Source organism: Aphelocoma coerulescens, chromosome 12 (assembly GCF_041296385.1).
Source record: "Aphelocoma coerulescens isolate FSJ_1873_10779 chromosome 12, UR_Acoe_1.0, whole genome shotgun sequence".
In the NCBI taxonomy this organism is placed as follows: Eukaryota; Metazoa; Chordata; class Aves; order Passeriformes; family Corvidae; genus Aphelocoma; species Aphelocoma coerulescens.
The window spans coordinates 10,229,143-10,247,559 of NC_091026.1; the positions used below are offsets into that span (position 1 = coordinate 10,229,143).

At 44.2% G+C, this 18,417-nt stretch overlaps 1 protein-coding gene and 1 long non-coding RNA gene across 8 annotated transcripts in view; one reads left to right on the top strand and one right to left on the bottom strand.

Annotated features, from left to right (window-relative positions):
- MGLL (monoglyceride lipase) overlaps positions 1-18,417 on the top strand; it is a 107,475-nt gene that overhangs the window by 33,995 nt on the left and 55,063 nt on the right. For 5 of the 7 annotated variants that reach the window (XM_069028046.1, XM_069028048.1, XM_069028047.1 and 2 more), the window contains one exon: positions 12,520-12,658. In XM_069028046.1, coding sequence (XP_068884147.1) covers positions 12,520-12,658 — 139 coding nt within the window. The other 2 variants (XM_069028050.1, XM_069028049.1) reach the window with 2 other exon arrangements.
- LOC138117585 (uncharacterized) lies at positions 8,874-11,187 on the bottom strand. The gene is made up of 2 exons (XR_011154725.1): positions 11,111-11,187; positions 8,874-9,149 (listed from the first exon to the last, which is right to left on the bottom strand). It is a non-coding gene; the product is annotated as an uncharacterized lncRNA (long non-coding RNA).

The following is an 18,417-nucleotide window of genomic DNA, read 5'->3' on the forward strand; positions in this document are numbered from 1 at the left end:
TAGGCAATCTTAAAACAAAAGGCAAAAGAAACCCCCAAAATCAACCACTCACCAGTGCTTCTAACTGCACCTACAGTTTTTCTTCTGCGGCTTTCCTCCTGAGCCCCAATAAACAATTATTACTGAGTTACACTGCACTGCTGGGTGCTTTTAGGCAAAATAGCTGCTGATTTCCAAAGGACAGCCTGATTAAGGAGGTACTGCCAGCCCTTTGGTATAAACAGAAACCTCATTTAATTTGCAGTGGTGCCACAATCCAGAGGCTCAACATCCATCAGGGCTTTCTCCTCTGGAAATGAAACTGTAACAGAGCAAAAGAAGAGCTGTGATAGCTGCCAGTTAATCAGACAGCAGGAACAGGCTGATAGGAGAGTCCTTTTTCTCCTTTTTGATCAGTAGACATGGGAATGGATATGCAAAGAAGCATGTAACTGGATGGGGTTTTTTGGAAAGGTTGGTCTGTACATTAGTTTTAATGCTCCTTAATCTCTCTAAGAAAATTATGGATGTAACTGTGTTAGAGTCAAAAGATTTCTAAATGGACACCAAATCTGAAACTCAGTCAGGGAAGTACATCCTCAGAACAGCAGAACTTGGGGCTATTATGGCCACAGAAGATAGGAATAATTAATGTTCTTCAGTGTGTGCTCTGTGAGAAGAAGCAAAATATTAAAACATTCTGAATCAAATTTTAGCTGGCTCAGAAATGTGCAGCCTCTGGATATAAGGCTAAAAAAATACTTGAAACTCACACAGTCTTCTCCAGGTTTTATTCAGAAAGGCAGAGGTTTCATCCTAAAACAAATCCCATCGACACGATTTAGGGATTTGCCTGTCCTTTTTGCTCCTCTGACTTATGTGGTCAGTTCTCAAAAGCTATTGCTACAGGTCTTTGAATACCTTTGGAGGAGATTCTCTTTCCTCTGCTCTTGTCACCAACCCCTCCATGCTCTATTCCTGTTCCTGGATGTCATCTTCTTAGCCTTCACCTTACCTAGGGATACCTTAGTGACCCCTGGCATCCCATTAGCAAAGAAATAACAGGAACATACCCTGTCTAGTCATTACTTGGCTGCAAGTGTTGAAACACACTCTCACAGGAGAATGCAAGATTAAAAGCCACAATGAATTTGGGGACAAGAAACACTCAGCCTATAACCAAAACACAGGGTCTGAGAGTGATTCCCAGTTCTCAGAAGTGAATGCATAGTCAGGCTGGTTTCCAGCTCCCTGCTGCAGGAAGAGCTGGCAGGTACCTCCTCCCCATCACTCTTATTTCTCAAGGAAGGAAATCTGAGCAGTCAGGTGGGAGGAGAGCTGCAGCCTGCCCTGAACTGAGCTATTGGAGACAGGGATTGAGGGGAAAGCCCCAAATGCCTCCAGTCTGCTCTTCAGATGCAGTCTCACCAAATTTGGGTGCTTTATTGTTCAGAACACCAAAGAAGACTGCAGTTCTGTCTGCTCTGACTCTGTCACTCAGTACAAGCCCCTGCCACTCTCTTTGGTCTTTGTCTCTCATTGCTGAACTGGCATAATGATGATTTCCTACCAGTCTGAGAGATTAATTAGCATTTGCTAAGCTGCAGGGCCTGCTTGCCAATTGTGCAAATACTTGTTTGTGTATTCCAATAAATTCTGCATTTGCTGCAGCCCCCCCCCCCCCCCCCCCAGCCTGGGACACAATGGAGCCACCAAAATTTTTTAAAAAATATAATTTTAAAAGAGCACTGATCTTCTGACAAACAGAGGCAGTAACTCTGAGAGACACAGACTGCTCCCATCATGGGTACGAGGCATTTGTCCCTAAAGTGGTATGAAGATGATGTTGGTTTGTACATGTCCAGTCCTGAGTGCTGAGCTGGAGGAATTTCCTCTCTCCCATTCCCATGCTGTCCCAAAGGTGACTGGGATTTGTAAAGTAGCACTGAAGCTCCAAGCCACATGATGAAGCTCTGTACCAGACACACACAGACAGCTTGAACCAACCCTGGGTGTCAAGGTGACTGGGGGAAGATGGTCACAGCAGGAGCATGGAGGAAGGACCACCAGCAGGGCCTTACCCTCACAGCCCTCAGGAAATGGGGCACATCCTGACAGGCTGGGCACCAGATATCCTCCTTCACCCTGTGATCTGAATCACCAGGCTTCAGCTTTGTGAGTTCCCCTCTGAGGGTTCTCATGAATTAGGAGGTAAAATCATGGAAAGATCTGCAACATCACCACCATTTTACTTGCCTACTTACACTTGCCCATAAACATGCAGCTGATTTTGCTCAAACCTTGTGGCTGACCATAGTGGTTTATCCTAGAGCAGCATATAAACAGGAATTGGGATCCTTCAAAAAAAGTAACATTTCTTCTACTTCTGTTCAAAAAAAAAAAGGATGAAGAAATGTAGCATCTTCCAAGCTACATCCCATGTGGCAATCTTCCAAACCTCTTTCCATATGTTCCTAAGTGTTGAAAGCCCAAATGTTCCCTATCTTGCTGCCAAATTCTCTGCCTCAATCCAAAAGGCTCTTACAATACAGTTGGGTATTGTCTAGTGGAAAAAGTCCCCTCAGATAGATTGATAATTAAAAATATATTTGATCATCAGATAGATATGAATGGCCAAGGGGTGCTGTGCTGAATGAATCATTCATGCTCACATATTTCAAAGCAGAAGGATATCTTTCTAATCTTAATGGAGTTGCCCCAGAAATCCTTAATTGTTACAGAACATATTGCTGAAGAGATTTGAAACTGGGAGCAGAGGAGGAGGCAGATGAGCCACAGCAGAGAGCTGCACTGCCGGGTGCAATCTGGGGAATGTGTCTGGCTGGCTGCAGAGGGAGGCTTTGGGCTCTGACAGACAGCGATGGATTGGTCTCAATTCTGTCTCATTTCAGACTGAGCCCCACAAAACTAAGGCTAGGAATTTACCCTTGTTTGAAACCAAAGCATAGCTGCTGCTGTAATCCCATCCCTGCAGGTGCTGGGGTGCTGGGCAGAGGTCTTGGGATGGGACTGAGGTCACATGTGTTGGTCAGTGCATCTCATACACATTTCATAGCACAGGAGGGAAAGAGACTCTCCAGCTCAGGTGCTGAATGTTGCAGCCTCCCATCTGCTGTCTTCTTCCTCAAAACCTCCCAAGATCTAGGAATGATGGAACTTCATGTGGATATCTCCATCCAGGAACTGTCCTTCCTCTTGTGTCTGAAAGTGTAGCATCTCCAAACCTTAGTTTCCACTTAAAAACTTACTGCAGCTCCAGAGGATGTTCAGTAATGCACCAGAAAAAGTCATCAACGGAAAACAACCAACACATGCTGGTGTCAGAGCATCGTACTGTGGGCTGGAAGGATCCCATCTGCAAGAGTTCAGGAATCCCCTCCAACAGGTCTGCAACAGGAATATGAACTGACATTATGAGTCCACAGCAGCTGCAGGTGTCCCTGACTCCACAGAACAAACAAAACCACAGATACCTTTGCTACATGAGAGTCAGTGACTGTAGCCAAGATACAATGGATAACTTGTGTTGGAGGAGACAGGATGAGGGTTGGGGGATGAACTCTCAGATACGGCAACTTTTAATGTTATTAACAGTTCATGCTACTAATTTACAATGAGATCAAATGAAGGGTGTTGATGGCCTTGAGGATTGAAGACATCCATCTCTAAAGGCTCTGGTAACAATCCCTCGTGGTCCTGAGATTGTCCAAGAAGCACTGCCATCTTGTAAAGGAGATACTTTGGGATGCTTTGTCCCCTTTTTCACATCAGTGCTTCTCATTTGACTTCTCCTTTCCATGCACCCCTGGGTCAGTTCCATGCACCCCTGGGTCAGTTACCACATGCATTAATTCAGCCTAGGAGGAAAATCAGTGAGTGCATTTTTCTGCACTAGAAGGTATAAAGTAATTGTAACTGTAAAGTTTAAATAACCAAGAGGGAACAATTATGAACCACATGCAAACAGTAATGAGTGTGGTGTTTAGTACAGAATAGGTCACATGTGGTTTCATGGTATTAGGGCACAACACTGAGCACAACTGGGCTATAGTTCTGTTGGTCACCTGGTGCTAACACAGTAAAAGAGCCCTCCCAGGAGCGAGCAGTGTATTTGGGATAAGGTTTCTGCAAGACATTAAGGTCCTGCCTAACACCTATACCAGGATGGCAGAGTATCTGCTACAGTTCTTTTGTTGTTCCATAGCACAATGCTTATTTTTTCTGCAACGTGTATTTCTCACTAGGGATATTCTTTATTTTCTCTGGTACTACTCCCACTTTGCATCAGTGTGAGCAAAAGCAGGATCAGGCCTTCAGTTAAATAACTAATGCAGCTGTTTTGCTGAACCAGCTTCCTGGTTGGGAAATGTATCCAGTCAGCTGTGGATAACAAACCCCAGTAATAGAGATTTCAAAGATTTCATACATTAATTTTTTTTTCTTAATGTTTGAAGAGTTACTTTTCTTACGAAATCTGTTAGGCAGATGTTAGGAAGTAATTACTGTACATGAATCAGAAGGAAAATGCACATCTTATATTGAACATGAGTGGACTGAGTACAGAAACTGATGATAGATGAAAAAAAAGCTAAAATATCTGAGTGAAATATGCCAGAATTTGCCTCGGGATTATAAGGAAGAAGGAGCACAAGGCAAGCTCCTCTCATGAGCCATGTGTTCATTGTCGTTCCAAAACAAGCAGCCCACTTTTATCAACAGCAGAACCATACTCACCATCCATGGAGAGAAGCTGGCCCTGGCTGGGCAGGGAGAGTTCCCATCAACACCTAACATCTAATAGCTTTCCAGGCAATTGCATTGTGTCCAGTGTGGTGGACAGAACTCAAACATCACAAAACTAAAACACTGTTAAGTATCCCAAAGTATCCTTACATCATGGAGCACTTGGATATGGCTGATAGGACTGATCTTATCAGTTAAACTCCTGTCTCTGTGTACAGATATATTGTAAGTTTTAAGTATAAATACATACAATCTTCAAATGATGGTGTCAGAAGTAATAACACCAGGAAAATAGTACAGAAAGCAAAAATGTAGGGAAAATGTTGCCCTGAAGAGTAGAAAAAATGTTGCCTTGAAGAATGCAATTGTCCAGGCTGTGGTTTTGTCCAGGCCACGATGTCCCATATATTTACAAACCTGGGCAATCTTCAGTGACTGAAAAAGTTGCTGCTTCCACTATACACAGTGCTCTGATGGATAGATTTTGAGATGAGATGGGAGTTAGTAATGGTATAATTGGGTAAACAAAATCAGGAGCATTAATAATGGATTCTGCCCTCAGCTTGCCTCCAGGATTGAGCCCTGATCTCTCTGATTTCTCTGCCCTGATCTCTCCCATGTAAAATACAAAAGTCATTCTTCCTTTCTGAAGTACTTCAAAATCTCAGGTTCAAAGTACTATGTTAGAGTTAAATAAAATATCTCTACAACTGATAATAAAAATACTGTGTGTCTTTTTCCATCACTAGCAGTTAATGCCCTTCAGAGATGGGGCTTCTGTAATTACCTTTATGTCGCAGTGTGGCTGGAGCAACTGAGGCCTTAATCAAGGAAATGATTCACCTGTACCATGAAAGCTACCTTAAGATGCTTTTTAGGGACATAGACCAGACCTTTAGATTGTGCTTATTGTCACACATAGAGTCACTTTCATTCAAAATACAAATTTCACATCAGTAACTACAGCCTTCTAAACTCCATCCCACAGTCTATAACCTATAAACACCATAAACAGATATGTTACAAAGGGAGCCTTTAAAATTACAAACCACACAGAATGTTTAATATTTCAAGTCTAATTTACGACACAAAACCTAATTTGGAAAAATGCTATGAGAGCATCGGGGTTGGGTGCATTTTAGAGCAGCATTTGTCATAAAAAAAGAGCTTGAACATTCGGGTTGCCAAGGCAGAAACAAGCACCACAGACTCATTTTACCCTTATGGGGATTCATCAAGGTTGTGCAGTGCAGCTGTTGTCTTAGTAAAAGAAAGTCGGCCCCTGGCTGAAGGAAACAGAAACATAATTATGTTATGATGAGCTGGAAAACGTGCAAAGAAAAATTGGAATGCAGAGCGTGATAAACGATGCTTTGTCAATTGCAAAGCAGCAAGAAAAGCAGGGGGCAGTCAATGCTTCCAGTGCAGCTACCAAAATAAAGCACCACTCTAACCATGGCAGGGTAGTGGTAGCTTCTGGCTGTAGGATTTAGCCCCGGTGCAATAATGCTGGGTTTGTAGAGTGGATTATGCAGTCAGCCTTAGGAATAGAAATGAGAAAAGAAATGGTCAGGTACTCCTCAAAATTGAGACCACAATTCCTGCTAGAGAATATTTATAGGTCATCTTATTCTGGTTTTTATGCATATTAAAATTCAAAGGTTTGGACTTTTTTCTTCAGGTCCTTCCTTTTGATTATGTTTTTTGCCCTCAAAACCCTGTTTTTACCAAGATGACCAACATTTTATGAACATTACTATGGCCACTTGCAAGGAAATGCCATTCTGTAAAAAAACTCTTTAAGCTGTCTGTGCTCACATTGACAAGGGCAGGATTTCCCTTCAAGTGCTGCAGCAAAATGCTCGTCTAGGATAGAAACCACTGAAGTTCATTCTAGTGATGTGAATAAATCCAGAGGGAAAACTGGACTAATTATGTACCAGTACAGGAAACTTTTATTTAGAAACTGCAAAGATAAAATGGGACAAATGTCTAAAGAAAACCTCTAAATAAAGGGGAGAATGAATAAAAACAACCCAAACCAACCCAGCTGAGGGGTTTTTGGTAGGGGCTGCAATACCCACATGCAGCCCTCATCCAGCAGAGCTGAGGCTGTGCCCTCTAGTGCTGGCCACCCGCAGAACTGAGCTGAAACACCACTGCTGAGCCTGTGCACTTCCAGACCTCTATAAAAACCTATTTATTCCCAAGGCAGAGCTATTCTTGAGCAAAAAGGCTGCTAGAATAACTCCATCAACCTTCCTCCTATGGAAAAAAGCTCTAGGGCAGAATTTCCACTCTCATTTTGAATTTCCTGCCTTTGGAGGATGCCTTCTTTTTCATACTAAGAATGTCTCAGAATCTGGTATTAATAATCTTGGTGGGGTTTTTAATAAAAAAAACCCAAACAAAAACCAAATGAACCACCCAACAAAATATGTATTGCTTCTGTAATTAAAAACAACCAGTTCTCAAATTAGCATCTATATAGGATAGGTCATCTTCTATACATCAGTTTAAAAGGCTGAAACCGATATTCAATTACTGTGTTTTTAAGTGTGTGTTTTTTGCCCTGTCAAGTAAGGAGCATGGGCAAGATACTAATCAATCCACTCATACAGTAACTGTTTGCAAGTCACAGATTTGTGACTTCTCATGACAGCATGATTTGCAAATTTTTATTACCTACAAAAACTTAGGACTGTTTTAAACACTGATTAACTTCATTTACATGGTAAAATTAATTTATTATCTGACTGTAGTTTACATCTAGGGGTATTAAGCCACTTGTAGCTTTAATAATTTTATTCCTCCTGACTGGGGAAGGTGAGATTACTGAGGGGAAACAAATCAGTGGAAGCCTGCAAAAAATTTCTGTATTCCCTGTGCTTACCCTTCAACCTTTCTCCATTTCACACTAATTTGTGAGGAGGTCCATATGGCTGTAGAATTTTGCAGAACAATATTGAGCTACCTATAATTTCTCCTGACATTGTGAAGATTAACCTGATCAATACAATATCTTCCTCTAGCATTTTCTTCCTCAATCTGGTTTGCCTGACACCAAGCTTCTTTTTTGGCTGCAAGACATTAAAATAGGAGGAAAATGAAAACAGTTCATCCCAGCCCCCGCTTCTGCCTCATCCCCATACATGTCTTATTCAGGAATACCAACAGGCAAGCAAAGGCAGATTACAGAAATAAGTAAAGGTGAATGACTGGACTCTGTCTAGGGATTAATAATAAAAAAACTCCAGCCAAAGAGAATGGCAAATCCAAATTAATTACTCTAAACTGACAGCTTTAGTGGCATTGGCTTCTTTGCTTTGCACTTGATTTCAATTCTTCCTCTTCATGCTTCATTTCCCATCATTTCCCACATGTTCTCTTGCTTGTGCTGTCTGTTGCTCTCTCCAGCTGCTCCCTGACTACTGTAACTTCCAGCATTTTTCTGGTTTTGCAGCAGATTCTTCCATAACCACATATTCCTTATATATTTTATTATTCTGTCCTCCTCCTCTGATATTTTTTCCCTCCTTCTTGTCAGCGAAAGTTCACTTTGTGGTCCTGGTGAGCAGAATCCCAAATGGTTTAGCACCCACAGCCTATCAAATCTACTTCTCAAATAGAAACACTGCTTTAAAATTTAGGAACATGGTGTCATCAACAAGAGCAGAAGGATCTCACACAGTCTATTTATCTTTGCATGCCAACAGGATGGGATCCATTAAAAATTCATTTTGGGAACAAAAGCCTAACTGCAAAGAAATCCTGTGTTGTTCCCTTACTGTACTATCAGAGCTACACACCAGCCTGCTGTGCTCTCTCCCATCATCCTTCCCTTCCCTTCCCTGCCCTTCCCTTCCCTGCCCTGCCCTGCCCTGCCCTGCCCTGCCCTCCCCTCCCCTCCCCTCCTCTCCCCTCCCCTCCCCTTGCTCTAATAACAAGTTTCATTACATGTATTTACTCTGTCATTCCAGCAATTGATCCTTTTCCTAAAATTCACCTCATCTGAAGGTGTATCCCTTTTCTCTCTACTTCTGTGTGTACCTTGGGGGTCAATGGAGACACTTAAATTAAGCAGGGCTTAACCAAACATCCTTTCCTACAAGGACTGAGTAATTGCTGAGTTAGTGTAAAGATTCACCAAGTGTGAATCTGTTTTTTATTAGAAGTTGATTTAGCTTAAACTCTATTTCTGAAACGTATTTCACTCCACCAAGACAAGAGAAGATGTTACAGTCTCATAAATACTGTATGCTCAGGCATCCTTTTGATTTCTCACAGGGAGCCAGGGTGCAGTAATTGCTCTGCTGAAGCCTGGTATACAGTCTGAGTATCACGTACATAAATTCCCCAGACCCAATCCAGTTTTCTCAGGTGGCTTTTCATTCACAGCTTAAACTCTGCAAAATAATAAGGTAACAAGTCAGCAGTTGCTCCTCATTTGTTTTTATGTTGTTAACATTGAGATGGGGAAGTGTGTGCGACCTATGGGAAGAAATGGTCTCAGATTCCTGGGGTCTCAGAGAAGCTGGCAAGAAGGGAAGGAGGTGTTGGTTGATTCTTCATTCCAAAGCTGTGGTGAGGATGTGGGCCTGCAGAGAGGGCAGGCTGGACCACAGTTATGCTGTCTCCAGTTTTAGCTACACTGAGGTTAACAGGGTACCAAGGGAATCATATATCTGGACTGACCAGGGCAGGCTCTCAAAGTCAGGGTCTCGCCCTTGTGTCCCAACAAAGGTCGTTTTCCTTGAGATGCTATTTTTATCCAGAAGTTTAAAAAGAGATTTTTTCCTCCACTCCCTCCACCCCTCTGTGGCCTTGGGAACTCTGATATTCCCAGCACCACAGCAGGAGAGGAGCCTGTTCCTGGCATCAGATTTCATGGATGGCTGTAGAGAAGCAGTAAGTGTTCCTGGCAGATAAAGCTTGAGCAGGGGAAGAGGTTTCTTTCCTTCTTTCTTTTCTTCTTAATCCAGTTATTATCTGATCTGTATCATTTAAATAATCATATATGTCCTTGCTTCTACCAATTCTGGAGCTGGCTTGTGATAGCTCTTTAATTCCACCCATTCATGCTTAGATAGTAACTGGCCTAGCAAACAGTGCAGCTCCAGGTACAGATCCCAGGGCTCTGCTTAAGACCCATCTGACCTAAATCTCACTCATTATTAACAACCATAAATGTTGGTTTTGTTTATTTTTTTCCAAACAACAGCAGTTACAGGAACATGTAATTTTGCTTTTGCCATTTGTAACTAACACCCCCCCCCCCCGGCATTTAATATAAATGACACTGAAAGATGAATGAAATAAAATCTGCTTTTGCTTTTTATTTTTATATGGCTCATCTCTGAGGTTTTGCATTTATTGTTATTATTGTTAGCATATATTTCTTTCCTTTCCTCAGCCTTTGTTCACAGATTTGCACTTGATGAGAATGTTGACTCACTTTAAAAATAAGGTTAATAGCTGCCTCTTCTTAGAAAGGCTTGAGATCTCTAAGCCTATGTAAGCATGTAAAAATGAAAGGAGCTGATGAAATGTAAAAGGCATGAATCTGTGCTCAATAAATGCTAAGCACTTACCAGTATTAAATGACAAAATTCTGTACTGGGATGCCTTAAGGCTGGGAAGCTATTTTGGCTTCAGGGAACTTTGCTGTGACAATTTTTATAAGCAAGCATCATACACCACCAAATAGATCTCACATTACAGAGTTGCCCCACATGTATTGCATATAATCTATAGTGATACAGTGATTTATGTGAGTATAAATCACATGCTGTGTTTATAAATGGCCTTTGCCCTGAATAAGGGTGCAAAGCTTGGGCACTTCTCCCAACTAGTATCTGAACGATCTCTCCAGTGAGGCTTCAAAGCCTGAAGAGATGCACATTAAACGCACACAGCGAAGTTTGGTGTCGGGATCCCAAGGAGCGGTTCGGACCGGGATGCCCAGGAAGCAGCACGGCCCCACGATGTCCCCTCTCTGAAATTCTGCTCGAGCAGCCGCCCCCGCCCCCGGGGTGCCTCTGCTGTCCCCCAGCCCGCAGCGGCTGAGCGGCCGCTCCTAGGGCCAGATCCCGGTGCCGGGGGCTGCGGGAGCGCTGCGGTCGCTCCCCGGCCGCGGGAGCCCAGCGGAGCGGCGGCGGAGCCGGTGCGGAGCCCCCGCGGGCGGGCACCGGGGGAGGGGGCGGCCGTGCCTCCGCCCTCCCCGCGGCCCGGGGGCACCGCGGGGCTCCCCCGCTCCCCGCCCAGCCCAGCCCAGACGAGGGGGCGGCAGCACCGCCCGCCCCTCCATCCATCCATGCATCCGTCCATGCATCCATCCATGCATCTGTCCATCCATCCCACCACCCACCCTCTGCCCTTCCGCCGCTGCCTCTCTCCTCTCCGGGAGCAGCCGGTGCGCACCGTGCGGTGGAGCCACCGCGCTTCGGCTCCGCGGGCGGCCGCGGGGCAGCCGCGCCCGGGCGCGGCAGGAGGATGCGTGTGCGGGGCTGGCGACCTGGCATCGCGTCGGTGCTTGGATCCTCCCTCCTCCTTCTCCTCCTCCTCCTCCTCGTCCCCTCCCTCCTGCTCCCCGCCTGGCAGCGCGGGGCTGGGGAAGTTGCGCTTACACGAGAGATGGCTTCGCAGCGGGGATCGCTTTGAGAAAAGGGCTCCCCCTCCCTCGCCTCCCCCCGTCGCCGCGGCCTCCGAACTGTAAGTGGCAGGAAGGAAGTAAAGTTGCAAACAACCTGCCGCGGCAGGAACTTTGTGAGCTGCTCCAGCTGCATGTGTTCAAGGTGCCTTTGATGTACGTGCAGCAGCTTCTGGAAAGTGGACTGCAGCTTTCCCACCCGCCAGCCCTCCCTCTCCCCCACCCTTCCCAGCCTCCCCTCCCACCACCGCCACTTCAGCCCACACACGCAATTTGTTTGAGAAGGGGGAAAAAAAAAGTGATGAACGAGAAGTGGTGAATTACCCAAGCGACTTTCCTCAAAGAGCGAGCGAGCCGGGGAGAGGAGCCGGGGCGATCCCCGCGCAGCGCCGGGAGGGACCCGCCGGGCGCCCGCCGGGGACCGTGGGGCTGCCGGGGTGTGAACGCGGCTCCGCAGCGAGATGCAAAAAGCCTCATCTGCTTGCGTTTGACTTGCGATGCCGGCTCCTCACTAGAATGCAAACCCTTGCACAGGATGAAAACAGGTTTGTGGCAAATTCTCCTGGAAATGTTTCGCTCCGCACCGCCGCCACCTTCCTGTCTGAGATGTCAGAGAAGATCTTAATGATGACACGGTGGCAGATACCTCTGCTGTGCACCCTCCACTGTTCTTTGGAGATGTTCAGCCAGAGATGAATCTTTTATGCAGCTGTCTTTTCATATCTGTAGCGACTGCTGCACAATCTGCACTTGATTGCAGTTAAAATATTCTTTTTATGATCCGTTTCACAAAATGATGCAAAATAAACACAGATGGGAGAACTGTGGGATAGAAAGCTGTAAATGAAGTACTGATGGTGGATTGATCTTCCCTTCTTCTTCCTCTCCCCACCCTCAATGCTCTACCCCCAAATGTGAGCCTTTTCTGAACAAAAAAATTGCTACATTTCTGTTTTAAAGCAATGATTTTAGGGGCTCTTTGGCTGGGGTTTTGGAAGCAGCCTCCCATCAGTGGTGCTTGCCTTACTGACTGACTTTCTTGAGTGTTTGTGGCGGCCAAGCCCATCCGCTTTTATGTTGTCTTCACCTGTTTTAAAATATGTCTTCTTTCTTCTAACACCTTGCAGGTCATTCTTCCAGAATGCCAGAGGAAAGTTCGCCAAAGCGGAGTCCTCAAAACATCCCATACAAAGATCTGCCCCATATCATCAATGCTGATGGGCAGTATCTCTTCTGCAGGTATTGGAAGCCAGCAGCATCTCCCAGGTGAGCACTTTGAAGCAAATGTCCTTTTTACTATGAGTAAATACAACTCTGTTAATGTAATTATTATTTATAGCTTGACTGGCATTACAGGGCTGTGTACACGGAGCTTTACAGAGCATCTAAGAGAGCTTTCTCTCAGCTGAGAGAGCCCCTACAGTAAAGATTGCATTCCTCGAACCTTTACTTGCTCGAGTCAGCCTTGCAGCTATAAAACACAGTTACTGTCATTCCTTGCACAGCTGGCTTGGTTGGCAGTTCAATGTTCTACCAAGTGGCTCTGGCAGGTGGCTGCTGCTTATCAGCAATAAACAACTATCCCCAAACTAATAGCACTGGCAGTCAGGGTGGAAAGGGATACAGGCTTTGGGATGTTCACTCTTCCTGATTTTCTCAGTGTCAACAAACATCAGCACCTGAGTTCAGTTTCAACAGTAGTAGCTGAAATCTCAGGGCAACAGGGACAATGTTTGACTGCATTGCTTTTTGACTGGTTTTAAATTATTCATACTTAGTAAATGATTCAGGGAGCTCTCTCACTGGCAATTGCAATTTCAAAACTGACCTGTATAATAAACACACACAAAGAATCAGGTAGAGAAATTTTTCTAATGTTTTTGTCATAATTTAAATAATCTCTTCACTGTAACAGCTTTCTGTGCTGATTATGATCTGCTGTTGCTCCCATAGTTATGATCTTTCTGCTTCCAGTATCTGCTGGCTTGGCAGGTATTTGTGCTGCCACTAGTTATGTAGGTACCTACTTCATAAAAATCTAGATATTCTTTAATTGTTTTCTTCTTCTGCAAGCCAACAGGAAGAGCTGTGTTGATTTTACACAGCTAGAAAACAGACACAGGAAAAAGTTGTTCAATCTGTTGTAGGCAGTTAAACTATATCCTGATGATCCAACAGGTTAGACATCACCCTCTGCCCAAACCAACCTGTAACTGCCGTGAGAGAGGGACATGGGTCAAAGTTAGCGGGCCTTGGGGTTTATGCCTACAAAACTAAGGGACAATGGGAATAACATAGGGCTGGGTTAGCAGTCAGGTAAAATAGAGGGTGGGCAAGCACCAAAATACACCATCCCCAGAGGGGAGGACAGTGCAGCCACCCCACCATAGCTCCACTGCACTGGTTGGGCTGTAGGACACAGGTCTGGTTTAAGATCTCCTGGTCTACAGAGCATTTAATAGTTGCTTCTACTCGCTGCCTTTCAGAAACAAGGAAGAAAGTTTTTGGCACTGATGCATTACATAGTCTTTGCACCAATGTGAAGATTGCCTTTACAGAAAAATAATGCTATGAAACCAAGGTTCTGCAGTGAAACCAGGCTGTTTTGTATTTTAATGGTAATTAATCATTAACTACCCATAATATTCATCACCCAGTTGTGGAACTGCTTTTTTATCATGTTTAATTTCTTACTAAATTAGTAGTGGGTGGATGGGTCTTTGTTCCAGAAATGGTAAGGAGCTGACACTGAAAACCTGGTGTCTAAGTCCTCTGGGTAGTTAATTTTTTTTAGTGGTCTGTGCACTAAGCAGTTAATTAAGAGTGAACTTGACCTAGTTTTGTGACAAGAAAAGTGGATGGAATCAGTGTTGCTCATTTACAAGGAGCTCCTGAGTGTGTGTGTTTGCGTGTTTGTGTGTAAGGAGGGGGCGTAGTGTTTATTATTAGCTCTTCATGAATTGTTACGTATGAGAGAGATGGTAAGTGACTGAATAACAAGTCACTGCCTGGATCCTGCAGTCAAGAATGCTCTTGAAGTGCTTTAATAGGCAAACCAAATATACATTATTTTACCCCCTTTCACTTTTCATAAGAACCCCTGCTTTTGCTTCTTCCTATGTAGAAGCTCAGCAACTTTAATCTAATTTTAAACGTTCAGCAAAACTGATCTCTATATATATGTATAGGGAGAGAAAGAGAGACACCTCAGGGGACTTCCACAGGCCTGTTACAATTTATTTCAGATACTGAAAGCAATTCTTTCAATCTTCTAACTCAATTGTTGATTCAGGTTCAAATCTTAACACTAATGAATGATGCTATAACCGTCAAACGGTGGGATCTTTCATTGATCCATTATGTGCCTAATCCCAGCTAGAGCTATAGAAATACCTCTTCACTGCAGATGCCCAAAGGTTATCATGGACTTGTCTTCTATTAGAATAGAACTTATTGCCCTTGATCCCTCCCCCAGGGAGGGGGAAAGCCCAGGATGTCTGCCAAAGGAAAAATTAGAAAGTAGCCCTAGCCTGGGGTTGAAGAGCAGACAATGGCCAGGCAGTCTCTGAAAGTGGGGACGACTGACAGACATCACCCCTTGGAGCTGGTGCTTCTCTTTTATCTCCTTGAACAGACTCATAAACGTGGATAAAGGGCTGTGACAGATTAATGTGTTATAGCATATTTAAAAAACAACAACAATCACAACTATTTTTCAGAAAGATGGGGGAATTTTGTGAGGCTTTTTTGCTTCATGCTCACAAATACCCAGGCTCTGATCCGGTGTGGTGTTGATCTGACTGATCAGCCCGTACTGGTGCACATATGGAAGCTTTGTTGTAAGTGCCACTGAGGCCAAGGTTGTCCTGCCAGTGAAAGGCACCTATTGTGAGTTCCTCAGCAGGGTCCGCTTTGTTTCAGAGGGGGATTTAGGTGATTACTTCACAGGAAGCTGACACACAAAGGCACTCAGATGTCATAATGATTAGATGGGGTAGATGGAGTAAGGAGTAATGGGACTAAGGAAGAAGAAAGACAGTGTTTTCCACTTGTTTTTCGGATGGGAAGTCACTCCCAACAGCAGAGCTGGGGCCTGGGTTTCATCTTCTCTTGCTGCCTGCTGGCAGCAGTGCAGGTGCAGCTTCCCCGGCCAGCAGCCCTGCAAGCTGCCCAACTTGTTGAGCCAGTTCCATGTTAAAGTGTAATTAAGTGGTCTTTTTGAATGCAGCAGGGAAGAAAAAGCAGTATGTCCTGGTGTCGTTTTCATGTTTTGTGCCAACAGCAGGATTTGTGGAGTGTGAAAACGGGTAACTCTTTGGCACCAAGTGCTCACTGCTGAGTGCAGTGCTTAAGATCTGGGCAAGGCATGGCATTTTCAGGGCTACGCAATGTTGTTTGGAGGAATTAAATCATTTGAACCAAACAGGACTGATCTCATGCCTATTGCATGTCCCAGTAGCCAAAGAAACCTACTTAATGGGAAAGCAGTCATTGTGTAAACATAAACAACAGCTCCATTCAAGGCTTAAACCTCTGCCACCACCCGGAGCACTTGGAGTCAAAATATGAGGTAACAGGAGGTGAGGAATTAAGAAACTGTGTTCTTTTTCCAGCTCTCAGACAAAGCTACTAAGAATAGAGGTTGATGAGGAAAGGGAAGGAAAGTTGGGAGGAGAAGTCAAGACATTTCCTTTGAGGCCCCTAAAGGGCCTGAGGAACTTCAGAGGTGACCTCCTTCCTCTCTAGTCTGTATCCCCGTAGCCTTTTCTGGATGCTTTCTCCACTCTTGTCACTGCCTAGATAAACACAAACAGTTTCTTCTGGGGCACTTTTAGCCCCTCTTCTTGACCTCAAGTAAACCCTGTGAGATTTAGGGACTCAGAGTAATTTTTCAAAGGTGCTCATAGCTGCAGCTGCCACTGACTTCAGACAGTGATGCCCGAGTCTCTCCTGGTAGATCAGTCACTTGAAGCTGGGCACTTCAGACACTTGTAGCTAGAGGATGCACTTGAAAATGTGAGTTCCAGACATCCATGAATCTGAGCTTCCTCGGCCACCAAAGAGAAATCACTACCTGGCTACTTAGCACAGTGTGTGAGTGTCTCTCACAGAGTGGTCTCCAGGTGTGCTTAGAGGATTGTCAGGACCCACAGTGGTTGGGGTTGCCTGGGGGTCACAGAGGCCTTCCTGGGCCATTGGTAATGTACACTGGAATGGGTTGGCTCAACTTGAGACATCGTGACCACAGTTTAAGTAAACAGAGTTGCAATTGTCTGAGTAAACAGTGCCTTTGTAAGAGTTCTTTCAGTTCTACACCTGAGATGTGTTTAAAAATACAAAATTAAACAAACAAAAAGCACCCACTTTTTTATTTATTTTTTACATTTCTTTTACTCACTGAAGAATGCCTGCCATTCCTTCTGACTTGTCAGTAGTGACAGGCCAAGCCAATAAGGAGAAAACAGATTTCTCTGTTCCCCAAAGACTTTGCAGATGTGCCTGTGGTGCAGAAATACAAACTGCTTTTATATTTGAACTGGTCCTTAAATTGTAAATATTGCTTGATGGTTTTGGCATCTCATTACCAGCACTTGCATACCATTTCCAGAACAGCACAGCTCCCAGCATGAGCAGATGACAAAACGGAATTTGGCTTTCAGACCTTTCCAAAATGAATGAATAAATAAATAAATAAGCCAAAGTGAAGTCAAAGCAAAAGAAATCAAGTCACTGATTATAATGTCTTTAATTATAGTGTATTGTGTTAGTCTCTAGAAATACTTAAAGCAGTTCCTAATTCAGTGTCACTCTTGAAGAACACTTTGTTTGTACTAATGAGGTCGACTTGAAATTAAAGTCAAATCTGTAGGATGCAAAGTGACTTATGTCAGCACAGTTTGCCATAGGATGAATTCAGCTCCCTCTGTTTTCGTGATCCCATCGCACACGCTGCGAAGGGAAATAACAATGATCATTGTCGAATCAACATTCCAGGCTTTGCTTCTGTATTGCTATTGCCTGAGTTTCTAAAGCCTCCCTTCTTTTCATCAGCTGTGTATGTGTTCCTTTAGTGCCTCTGTTATCTTTGCTCCATGTGACTGTCTTATTCACTGTGAATGGGGGCATCCTTTTATGATTCCTTATGCGGTTCCAGAGGATGGGCAAATTAGCAAACCAGCTTCATGTAAGAGGGACTCTGACAGACAGGGGAGCAGCTTTGGTTCTCGCTGCAGATACTTCCAACAGGCTTTTTCAGTAGGATAATTTTTTTTCAGTCTCCACAGGAACGTCCAACACAAGCAAATCTGCCTTTTATTCCACAGAACCCCAGGAAAAAGGTGAATTGCAAATGGAATAACAATAGTAATTAAGCTGTCCCTTTTGCTCGTTGCCCTGTTAGGATCTGCTTCTGAGCACAGGTGTACAACTTTGTGACATCAGTGTCTAGGAACAAGGTGACTTTTGGAGTTCCCTGTTGTGAGCCTCAAAGCAGTAATATTTCATCCTGATCCTGAGAGCAGCAAAAAAAGCAAAATCAGTGTTGGGTTCTGTGTGCCACCTGAGGAATTGGAAACAATGCGGTCCAGCATGGTGAATATAAGAAGCAAAGCTAGAAATAGGAGAAAAGAAGAAAATTGGTCTAGAGATAGTGTTGTAAAAATAATTTTTCTGCACATTATTCTGCCAGAGACTGAAGGATGAGCAAACCTGGCATCTGTAAAACAAATGGTTCATTTGCTTTTAATTGGAATACAAGTGTGATGATCAGTACTGGCTTTGTGCCACGACTCTGATGGATGCCCAAGTTGGTCACTCAGCATTTAGAGATCTGTTGATCCCTCCAAGTGTCTTTTTCCTGGGCAGACCCTGCACTGACCCCTTCTTCAGCTCATCAAACTGGGACTGCTCTGAACCAGCTATTTGTTGGTAGTGACACAATAGCTGAAGCAGACAACTCAGTGATCTTATCAAGGTTCCAGATGCAAGAGCACTTTACTGCTATTAGGAATATGTGGGTTTAGTGG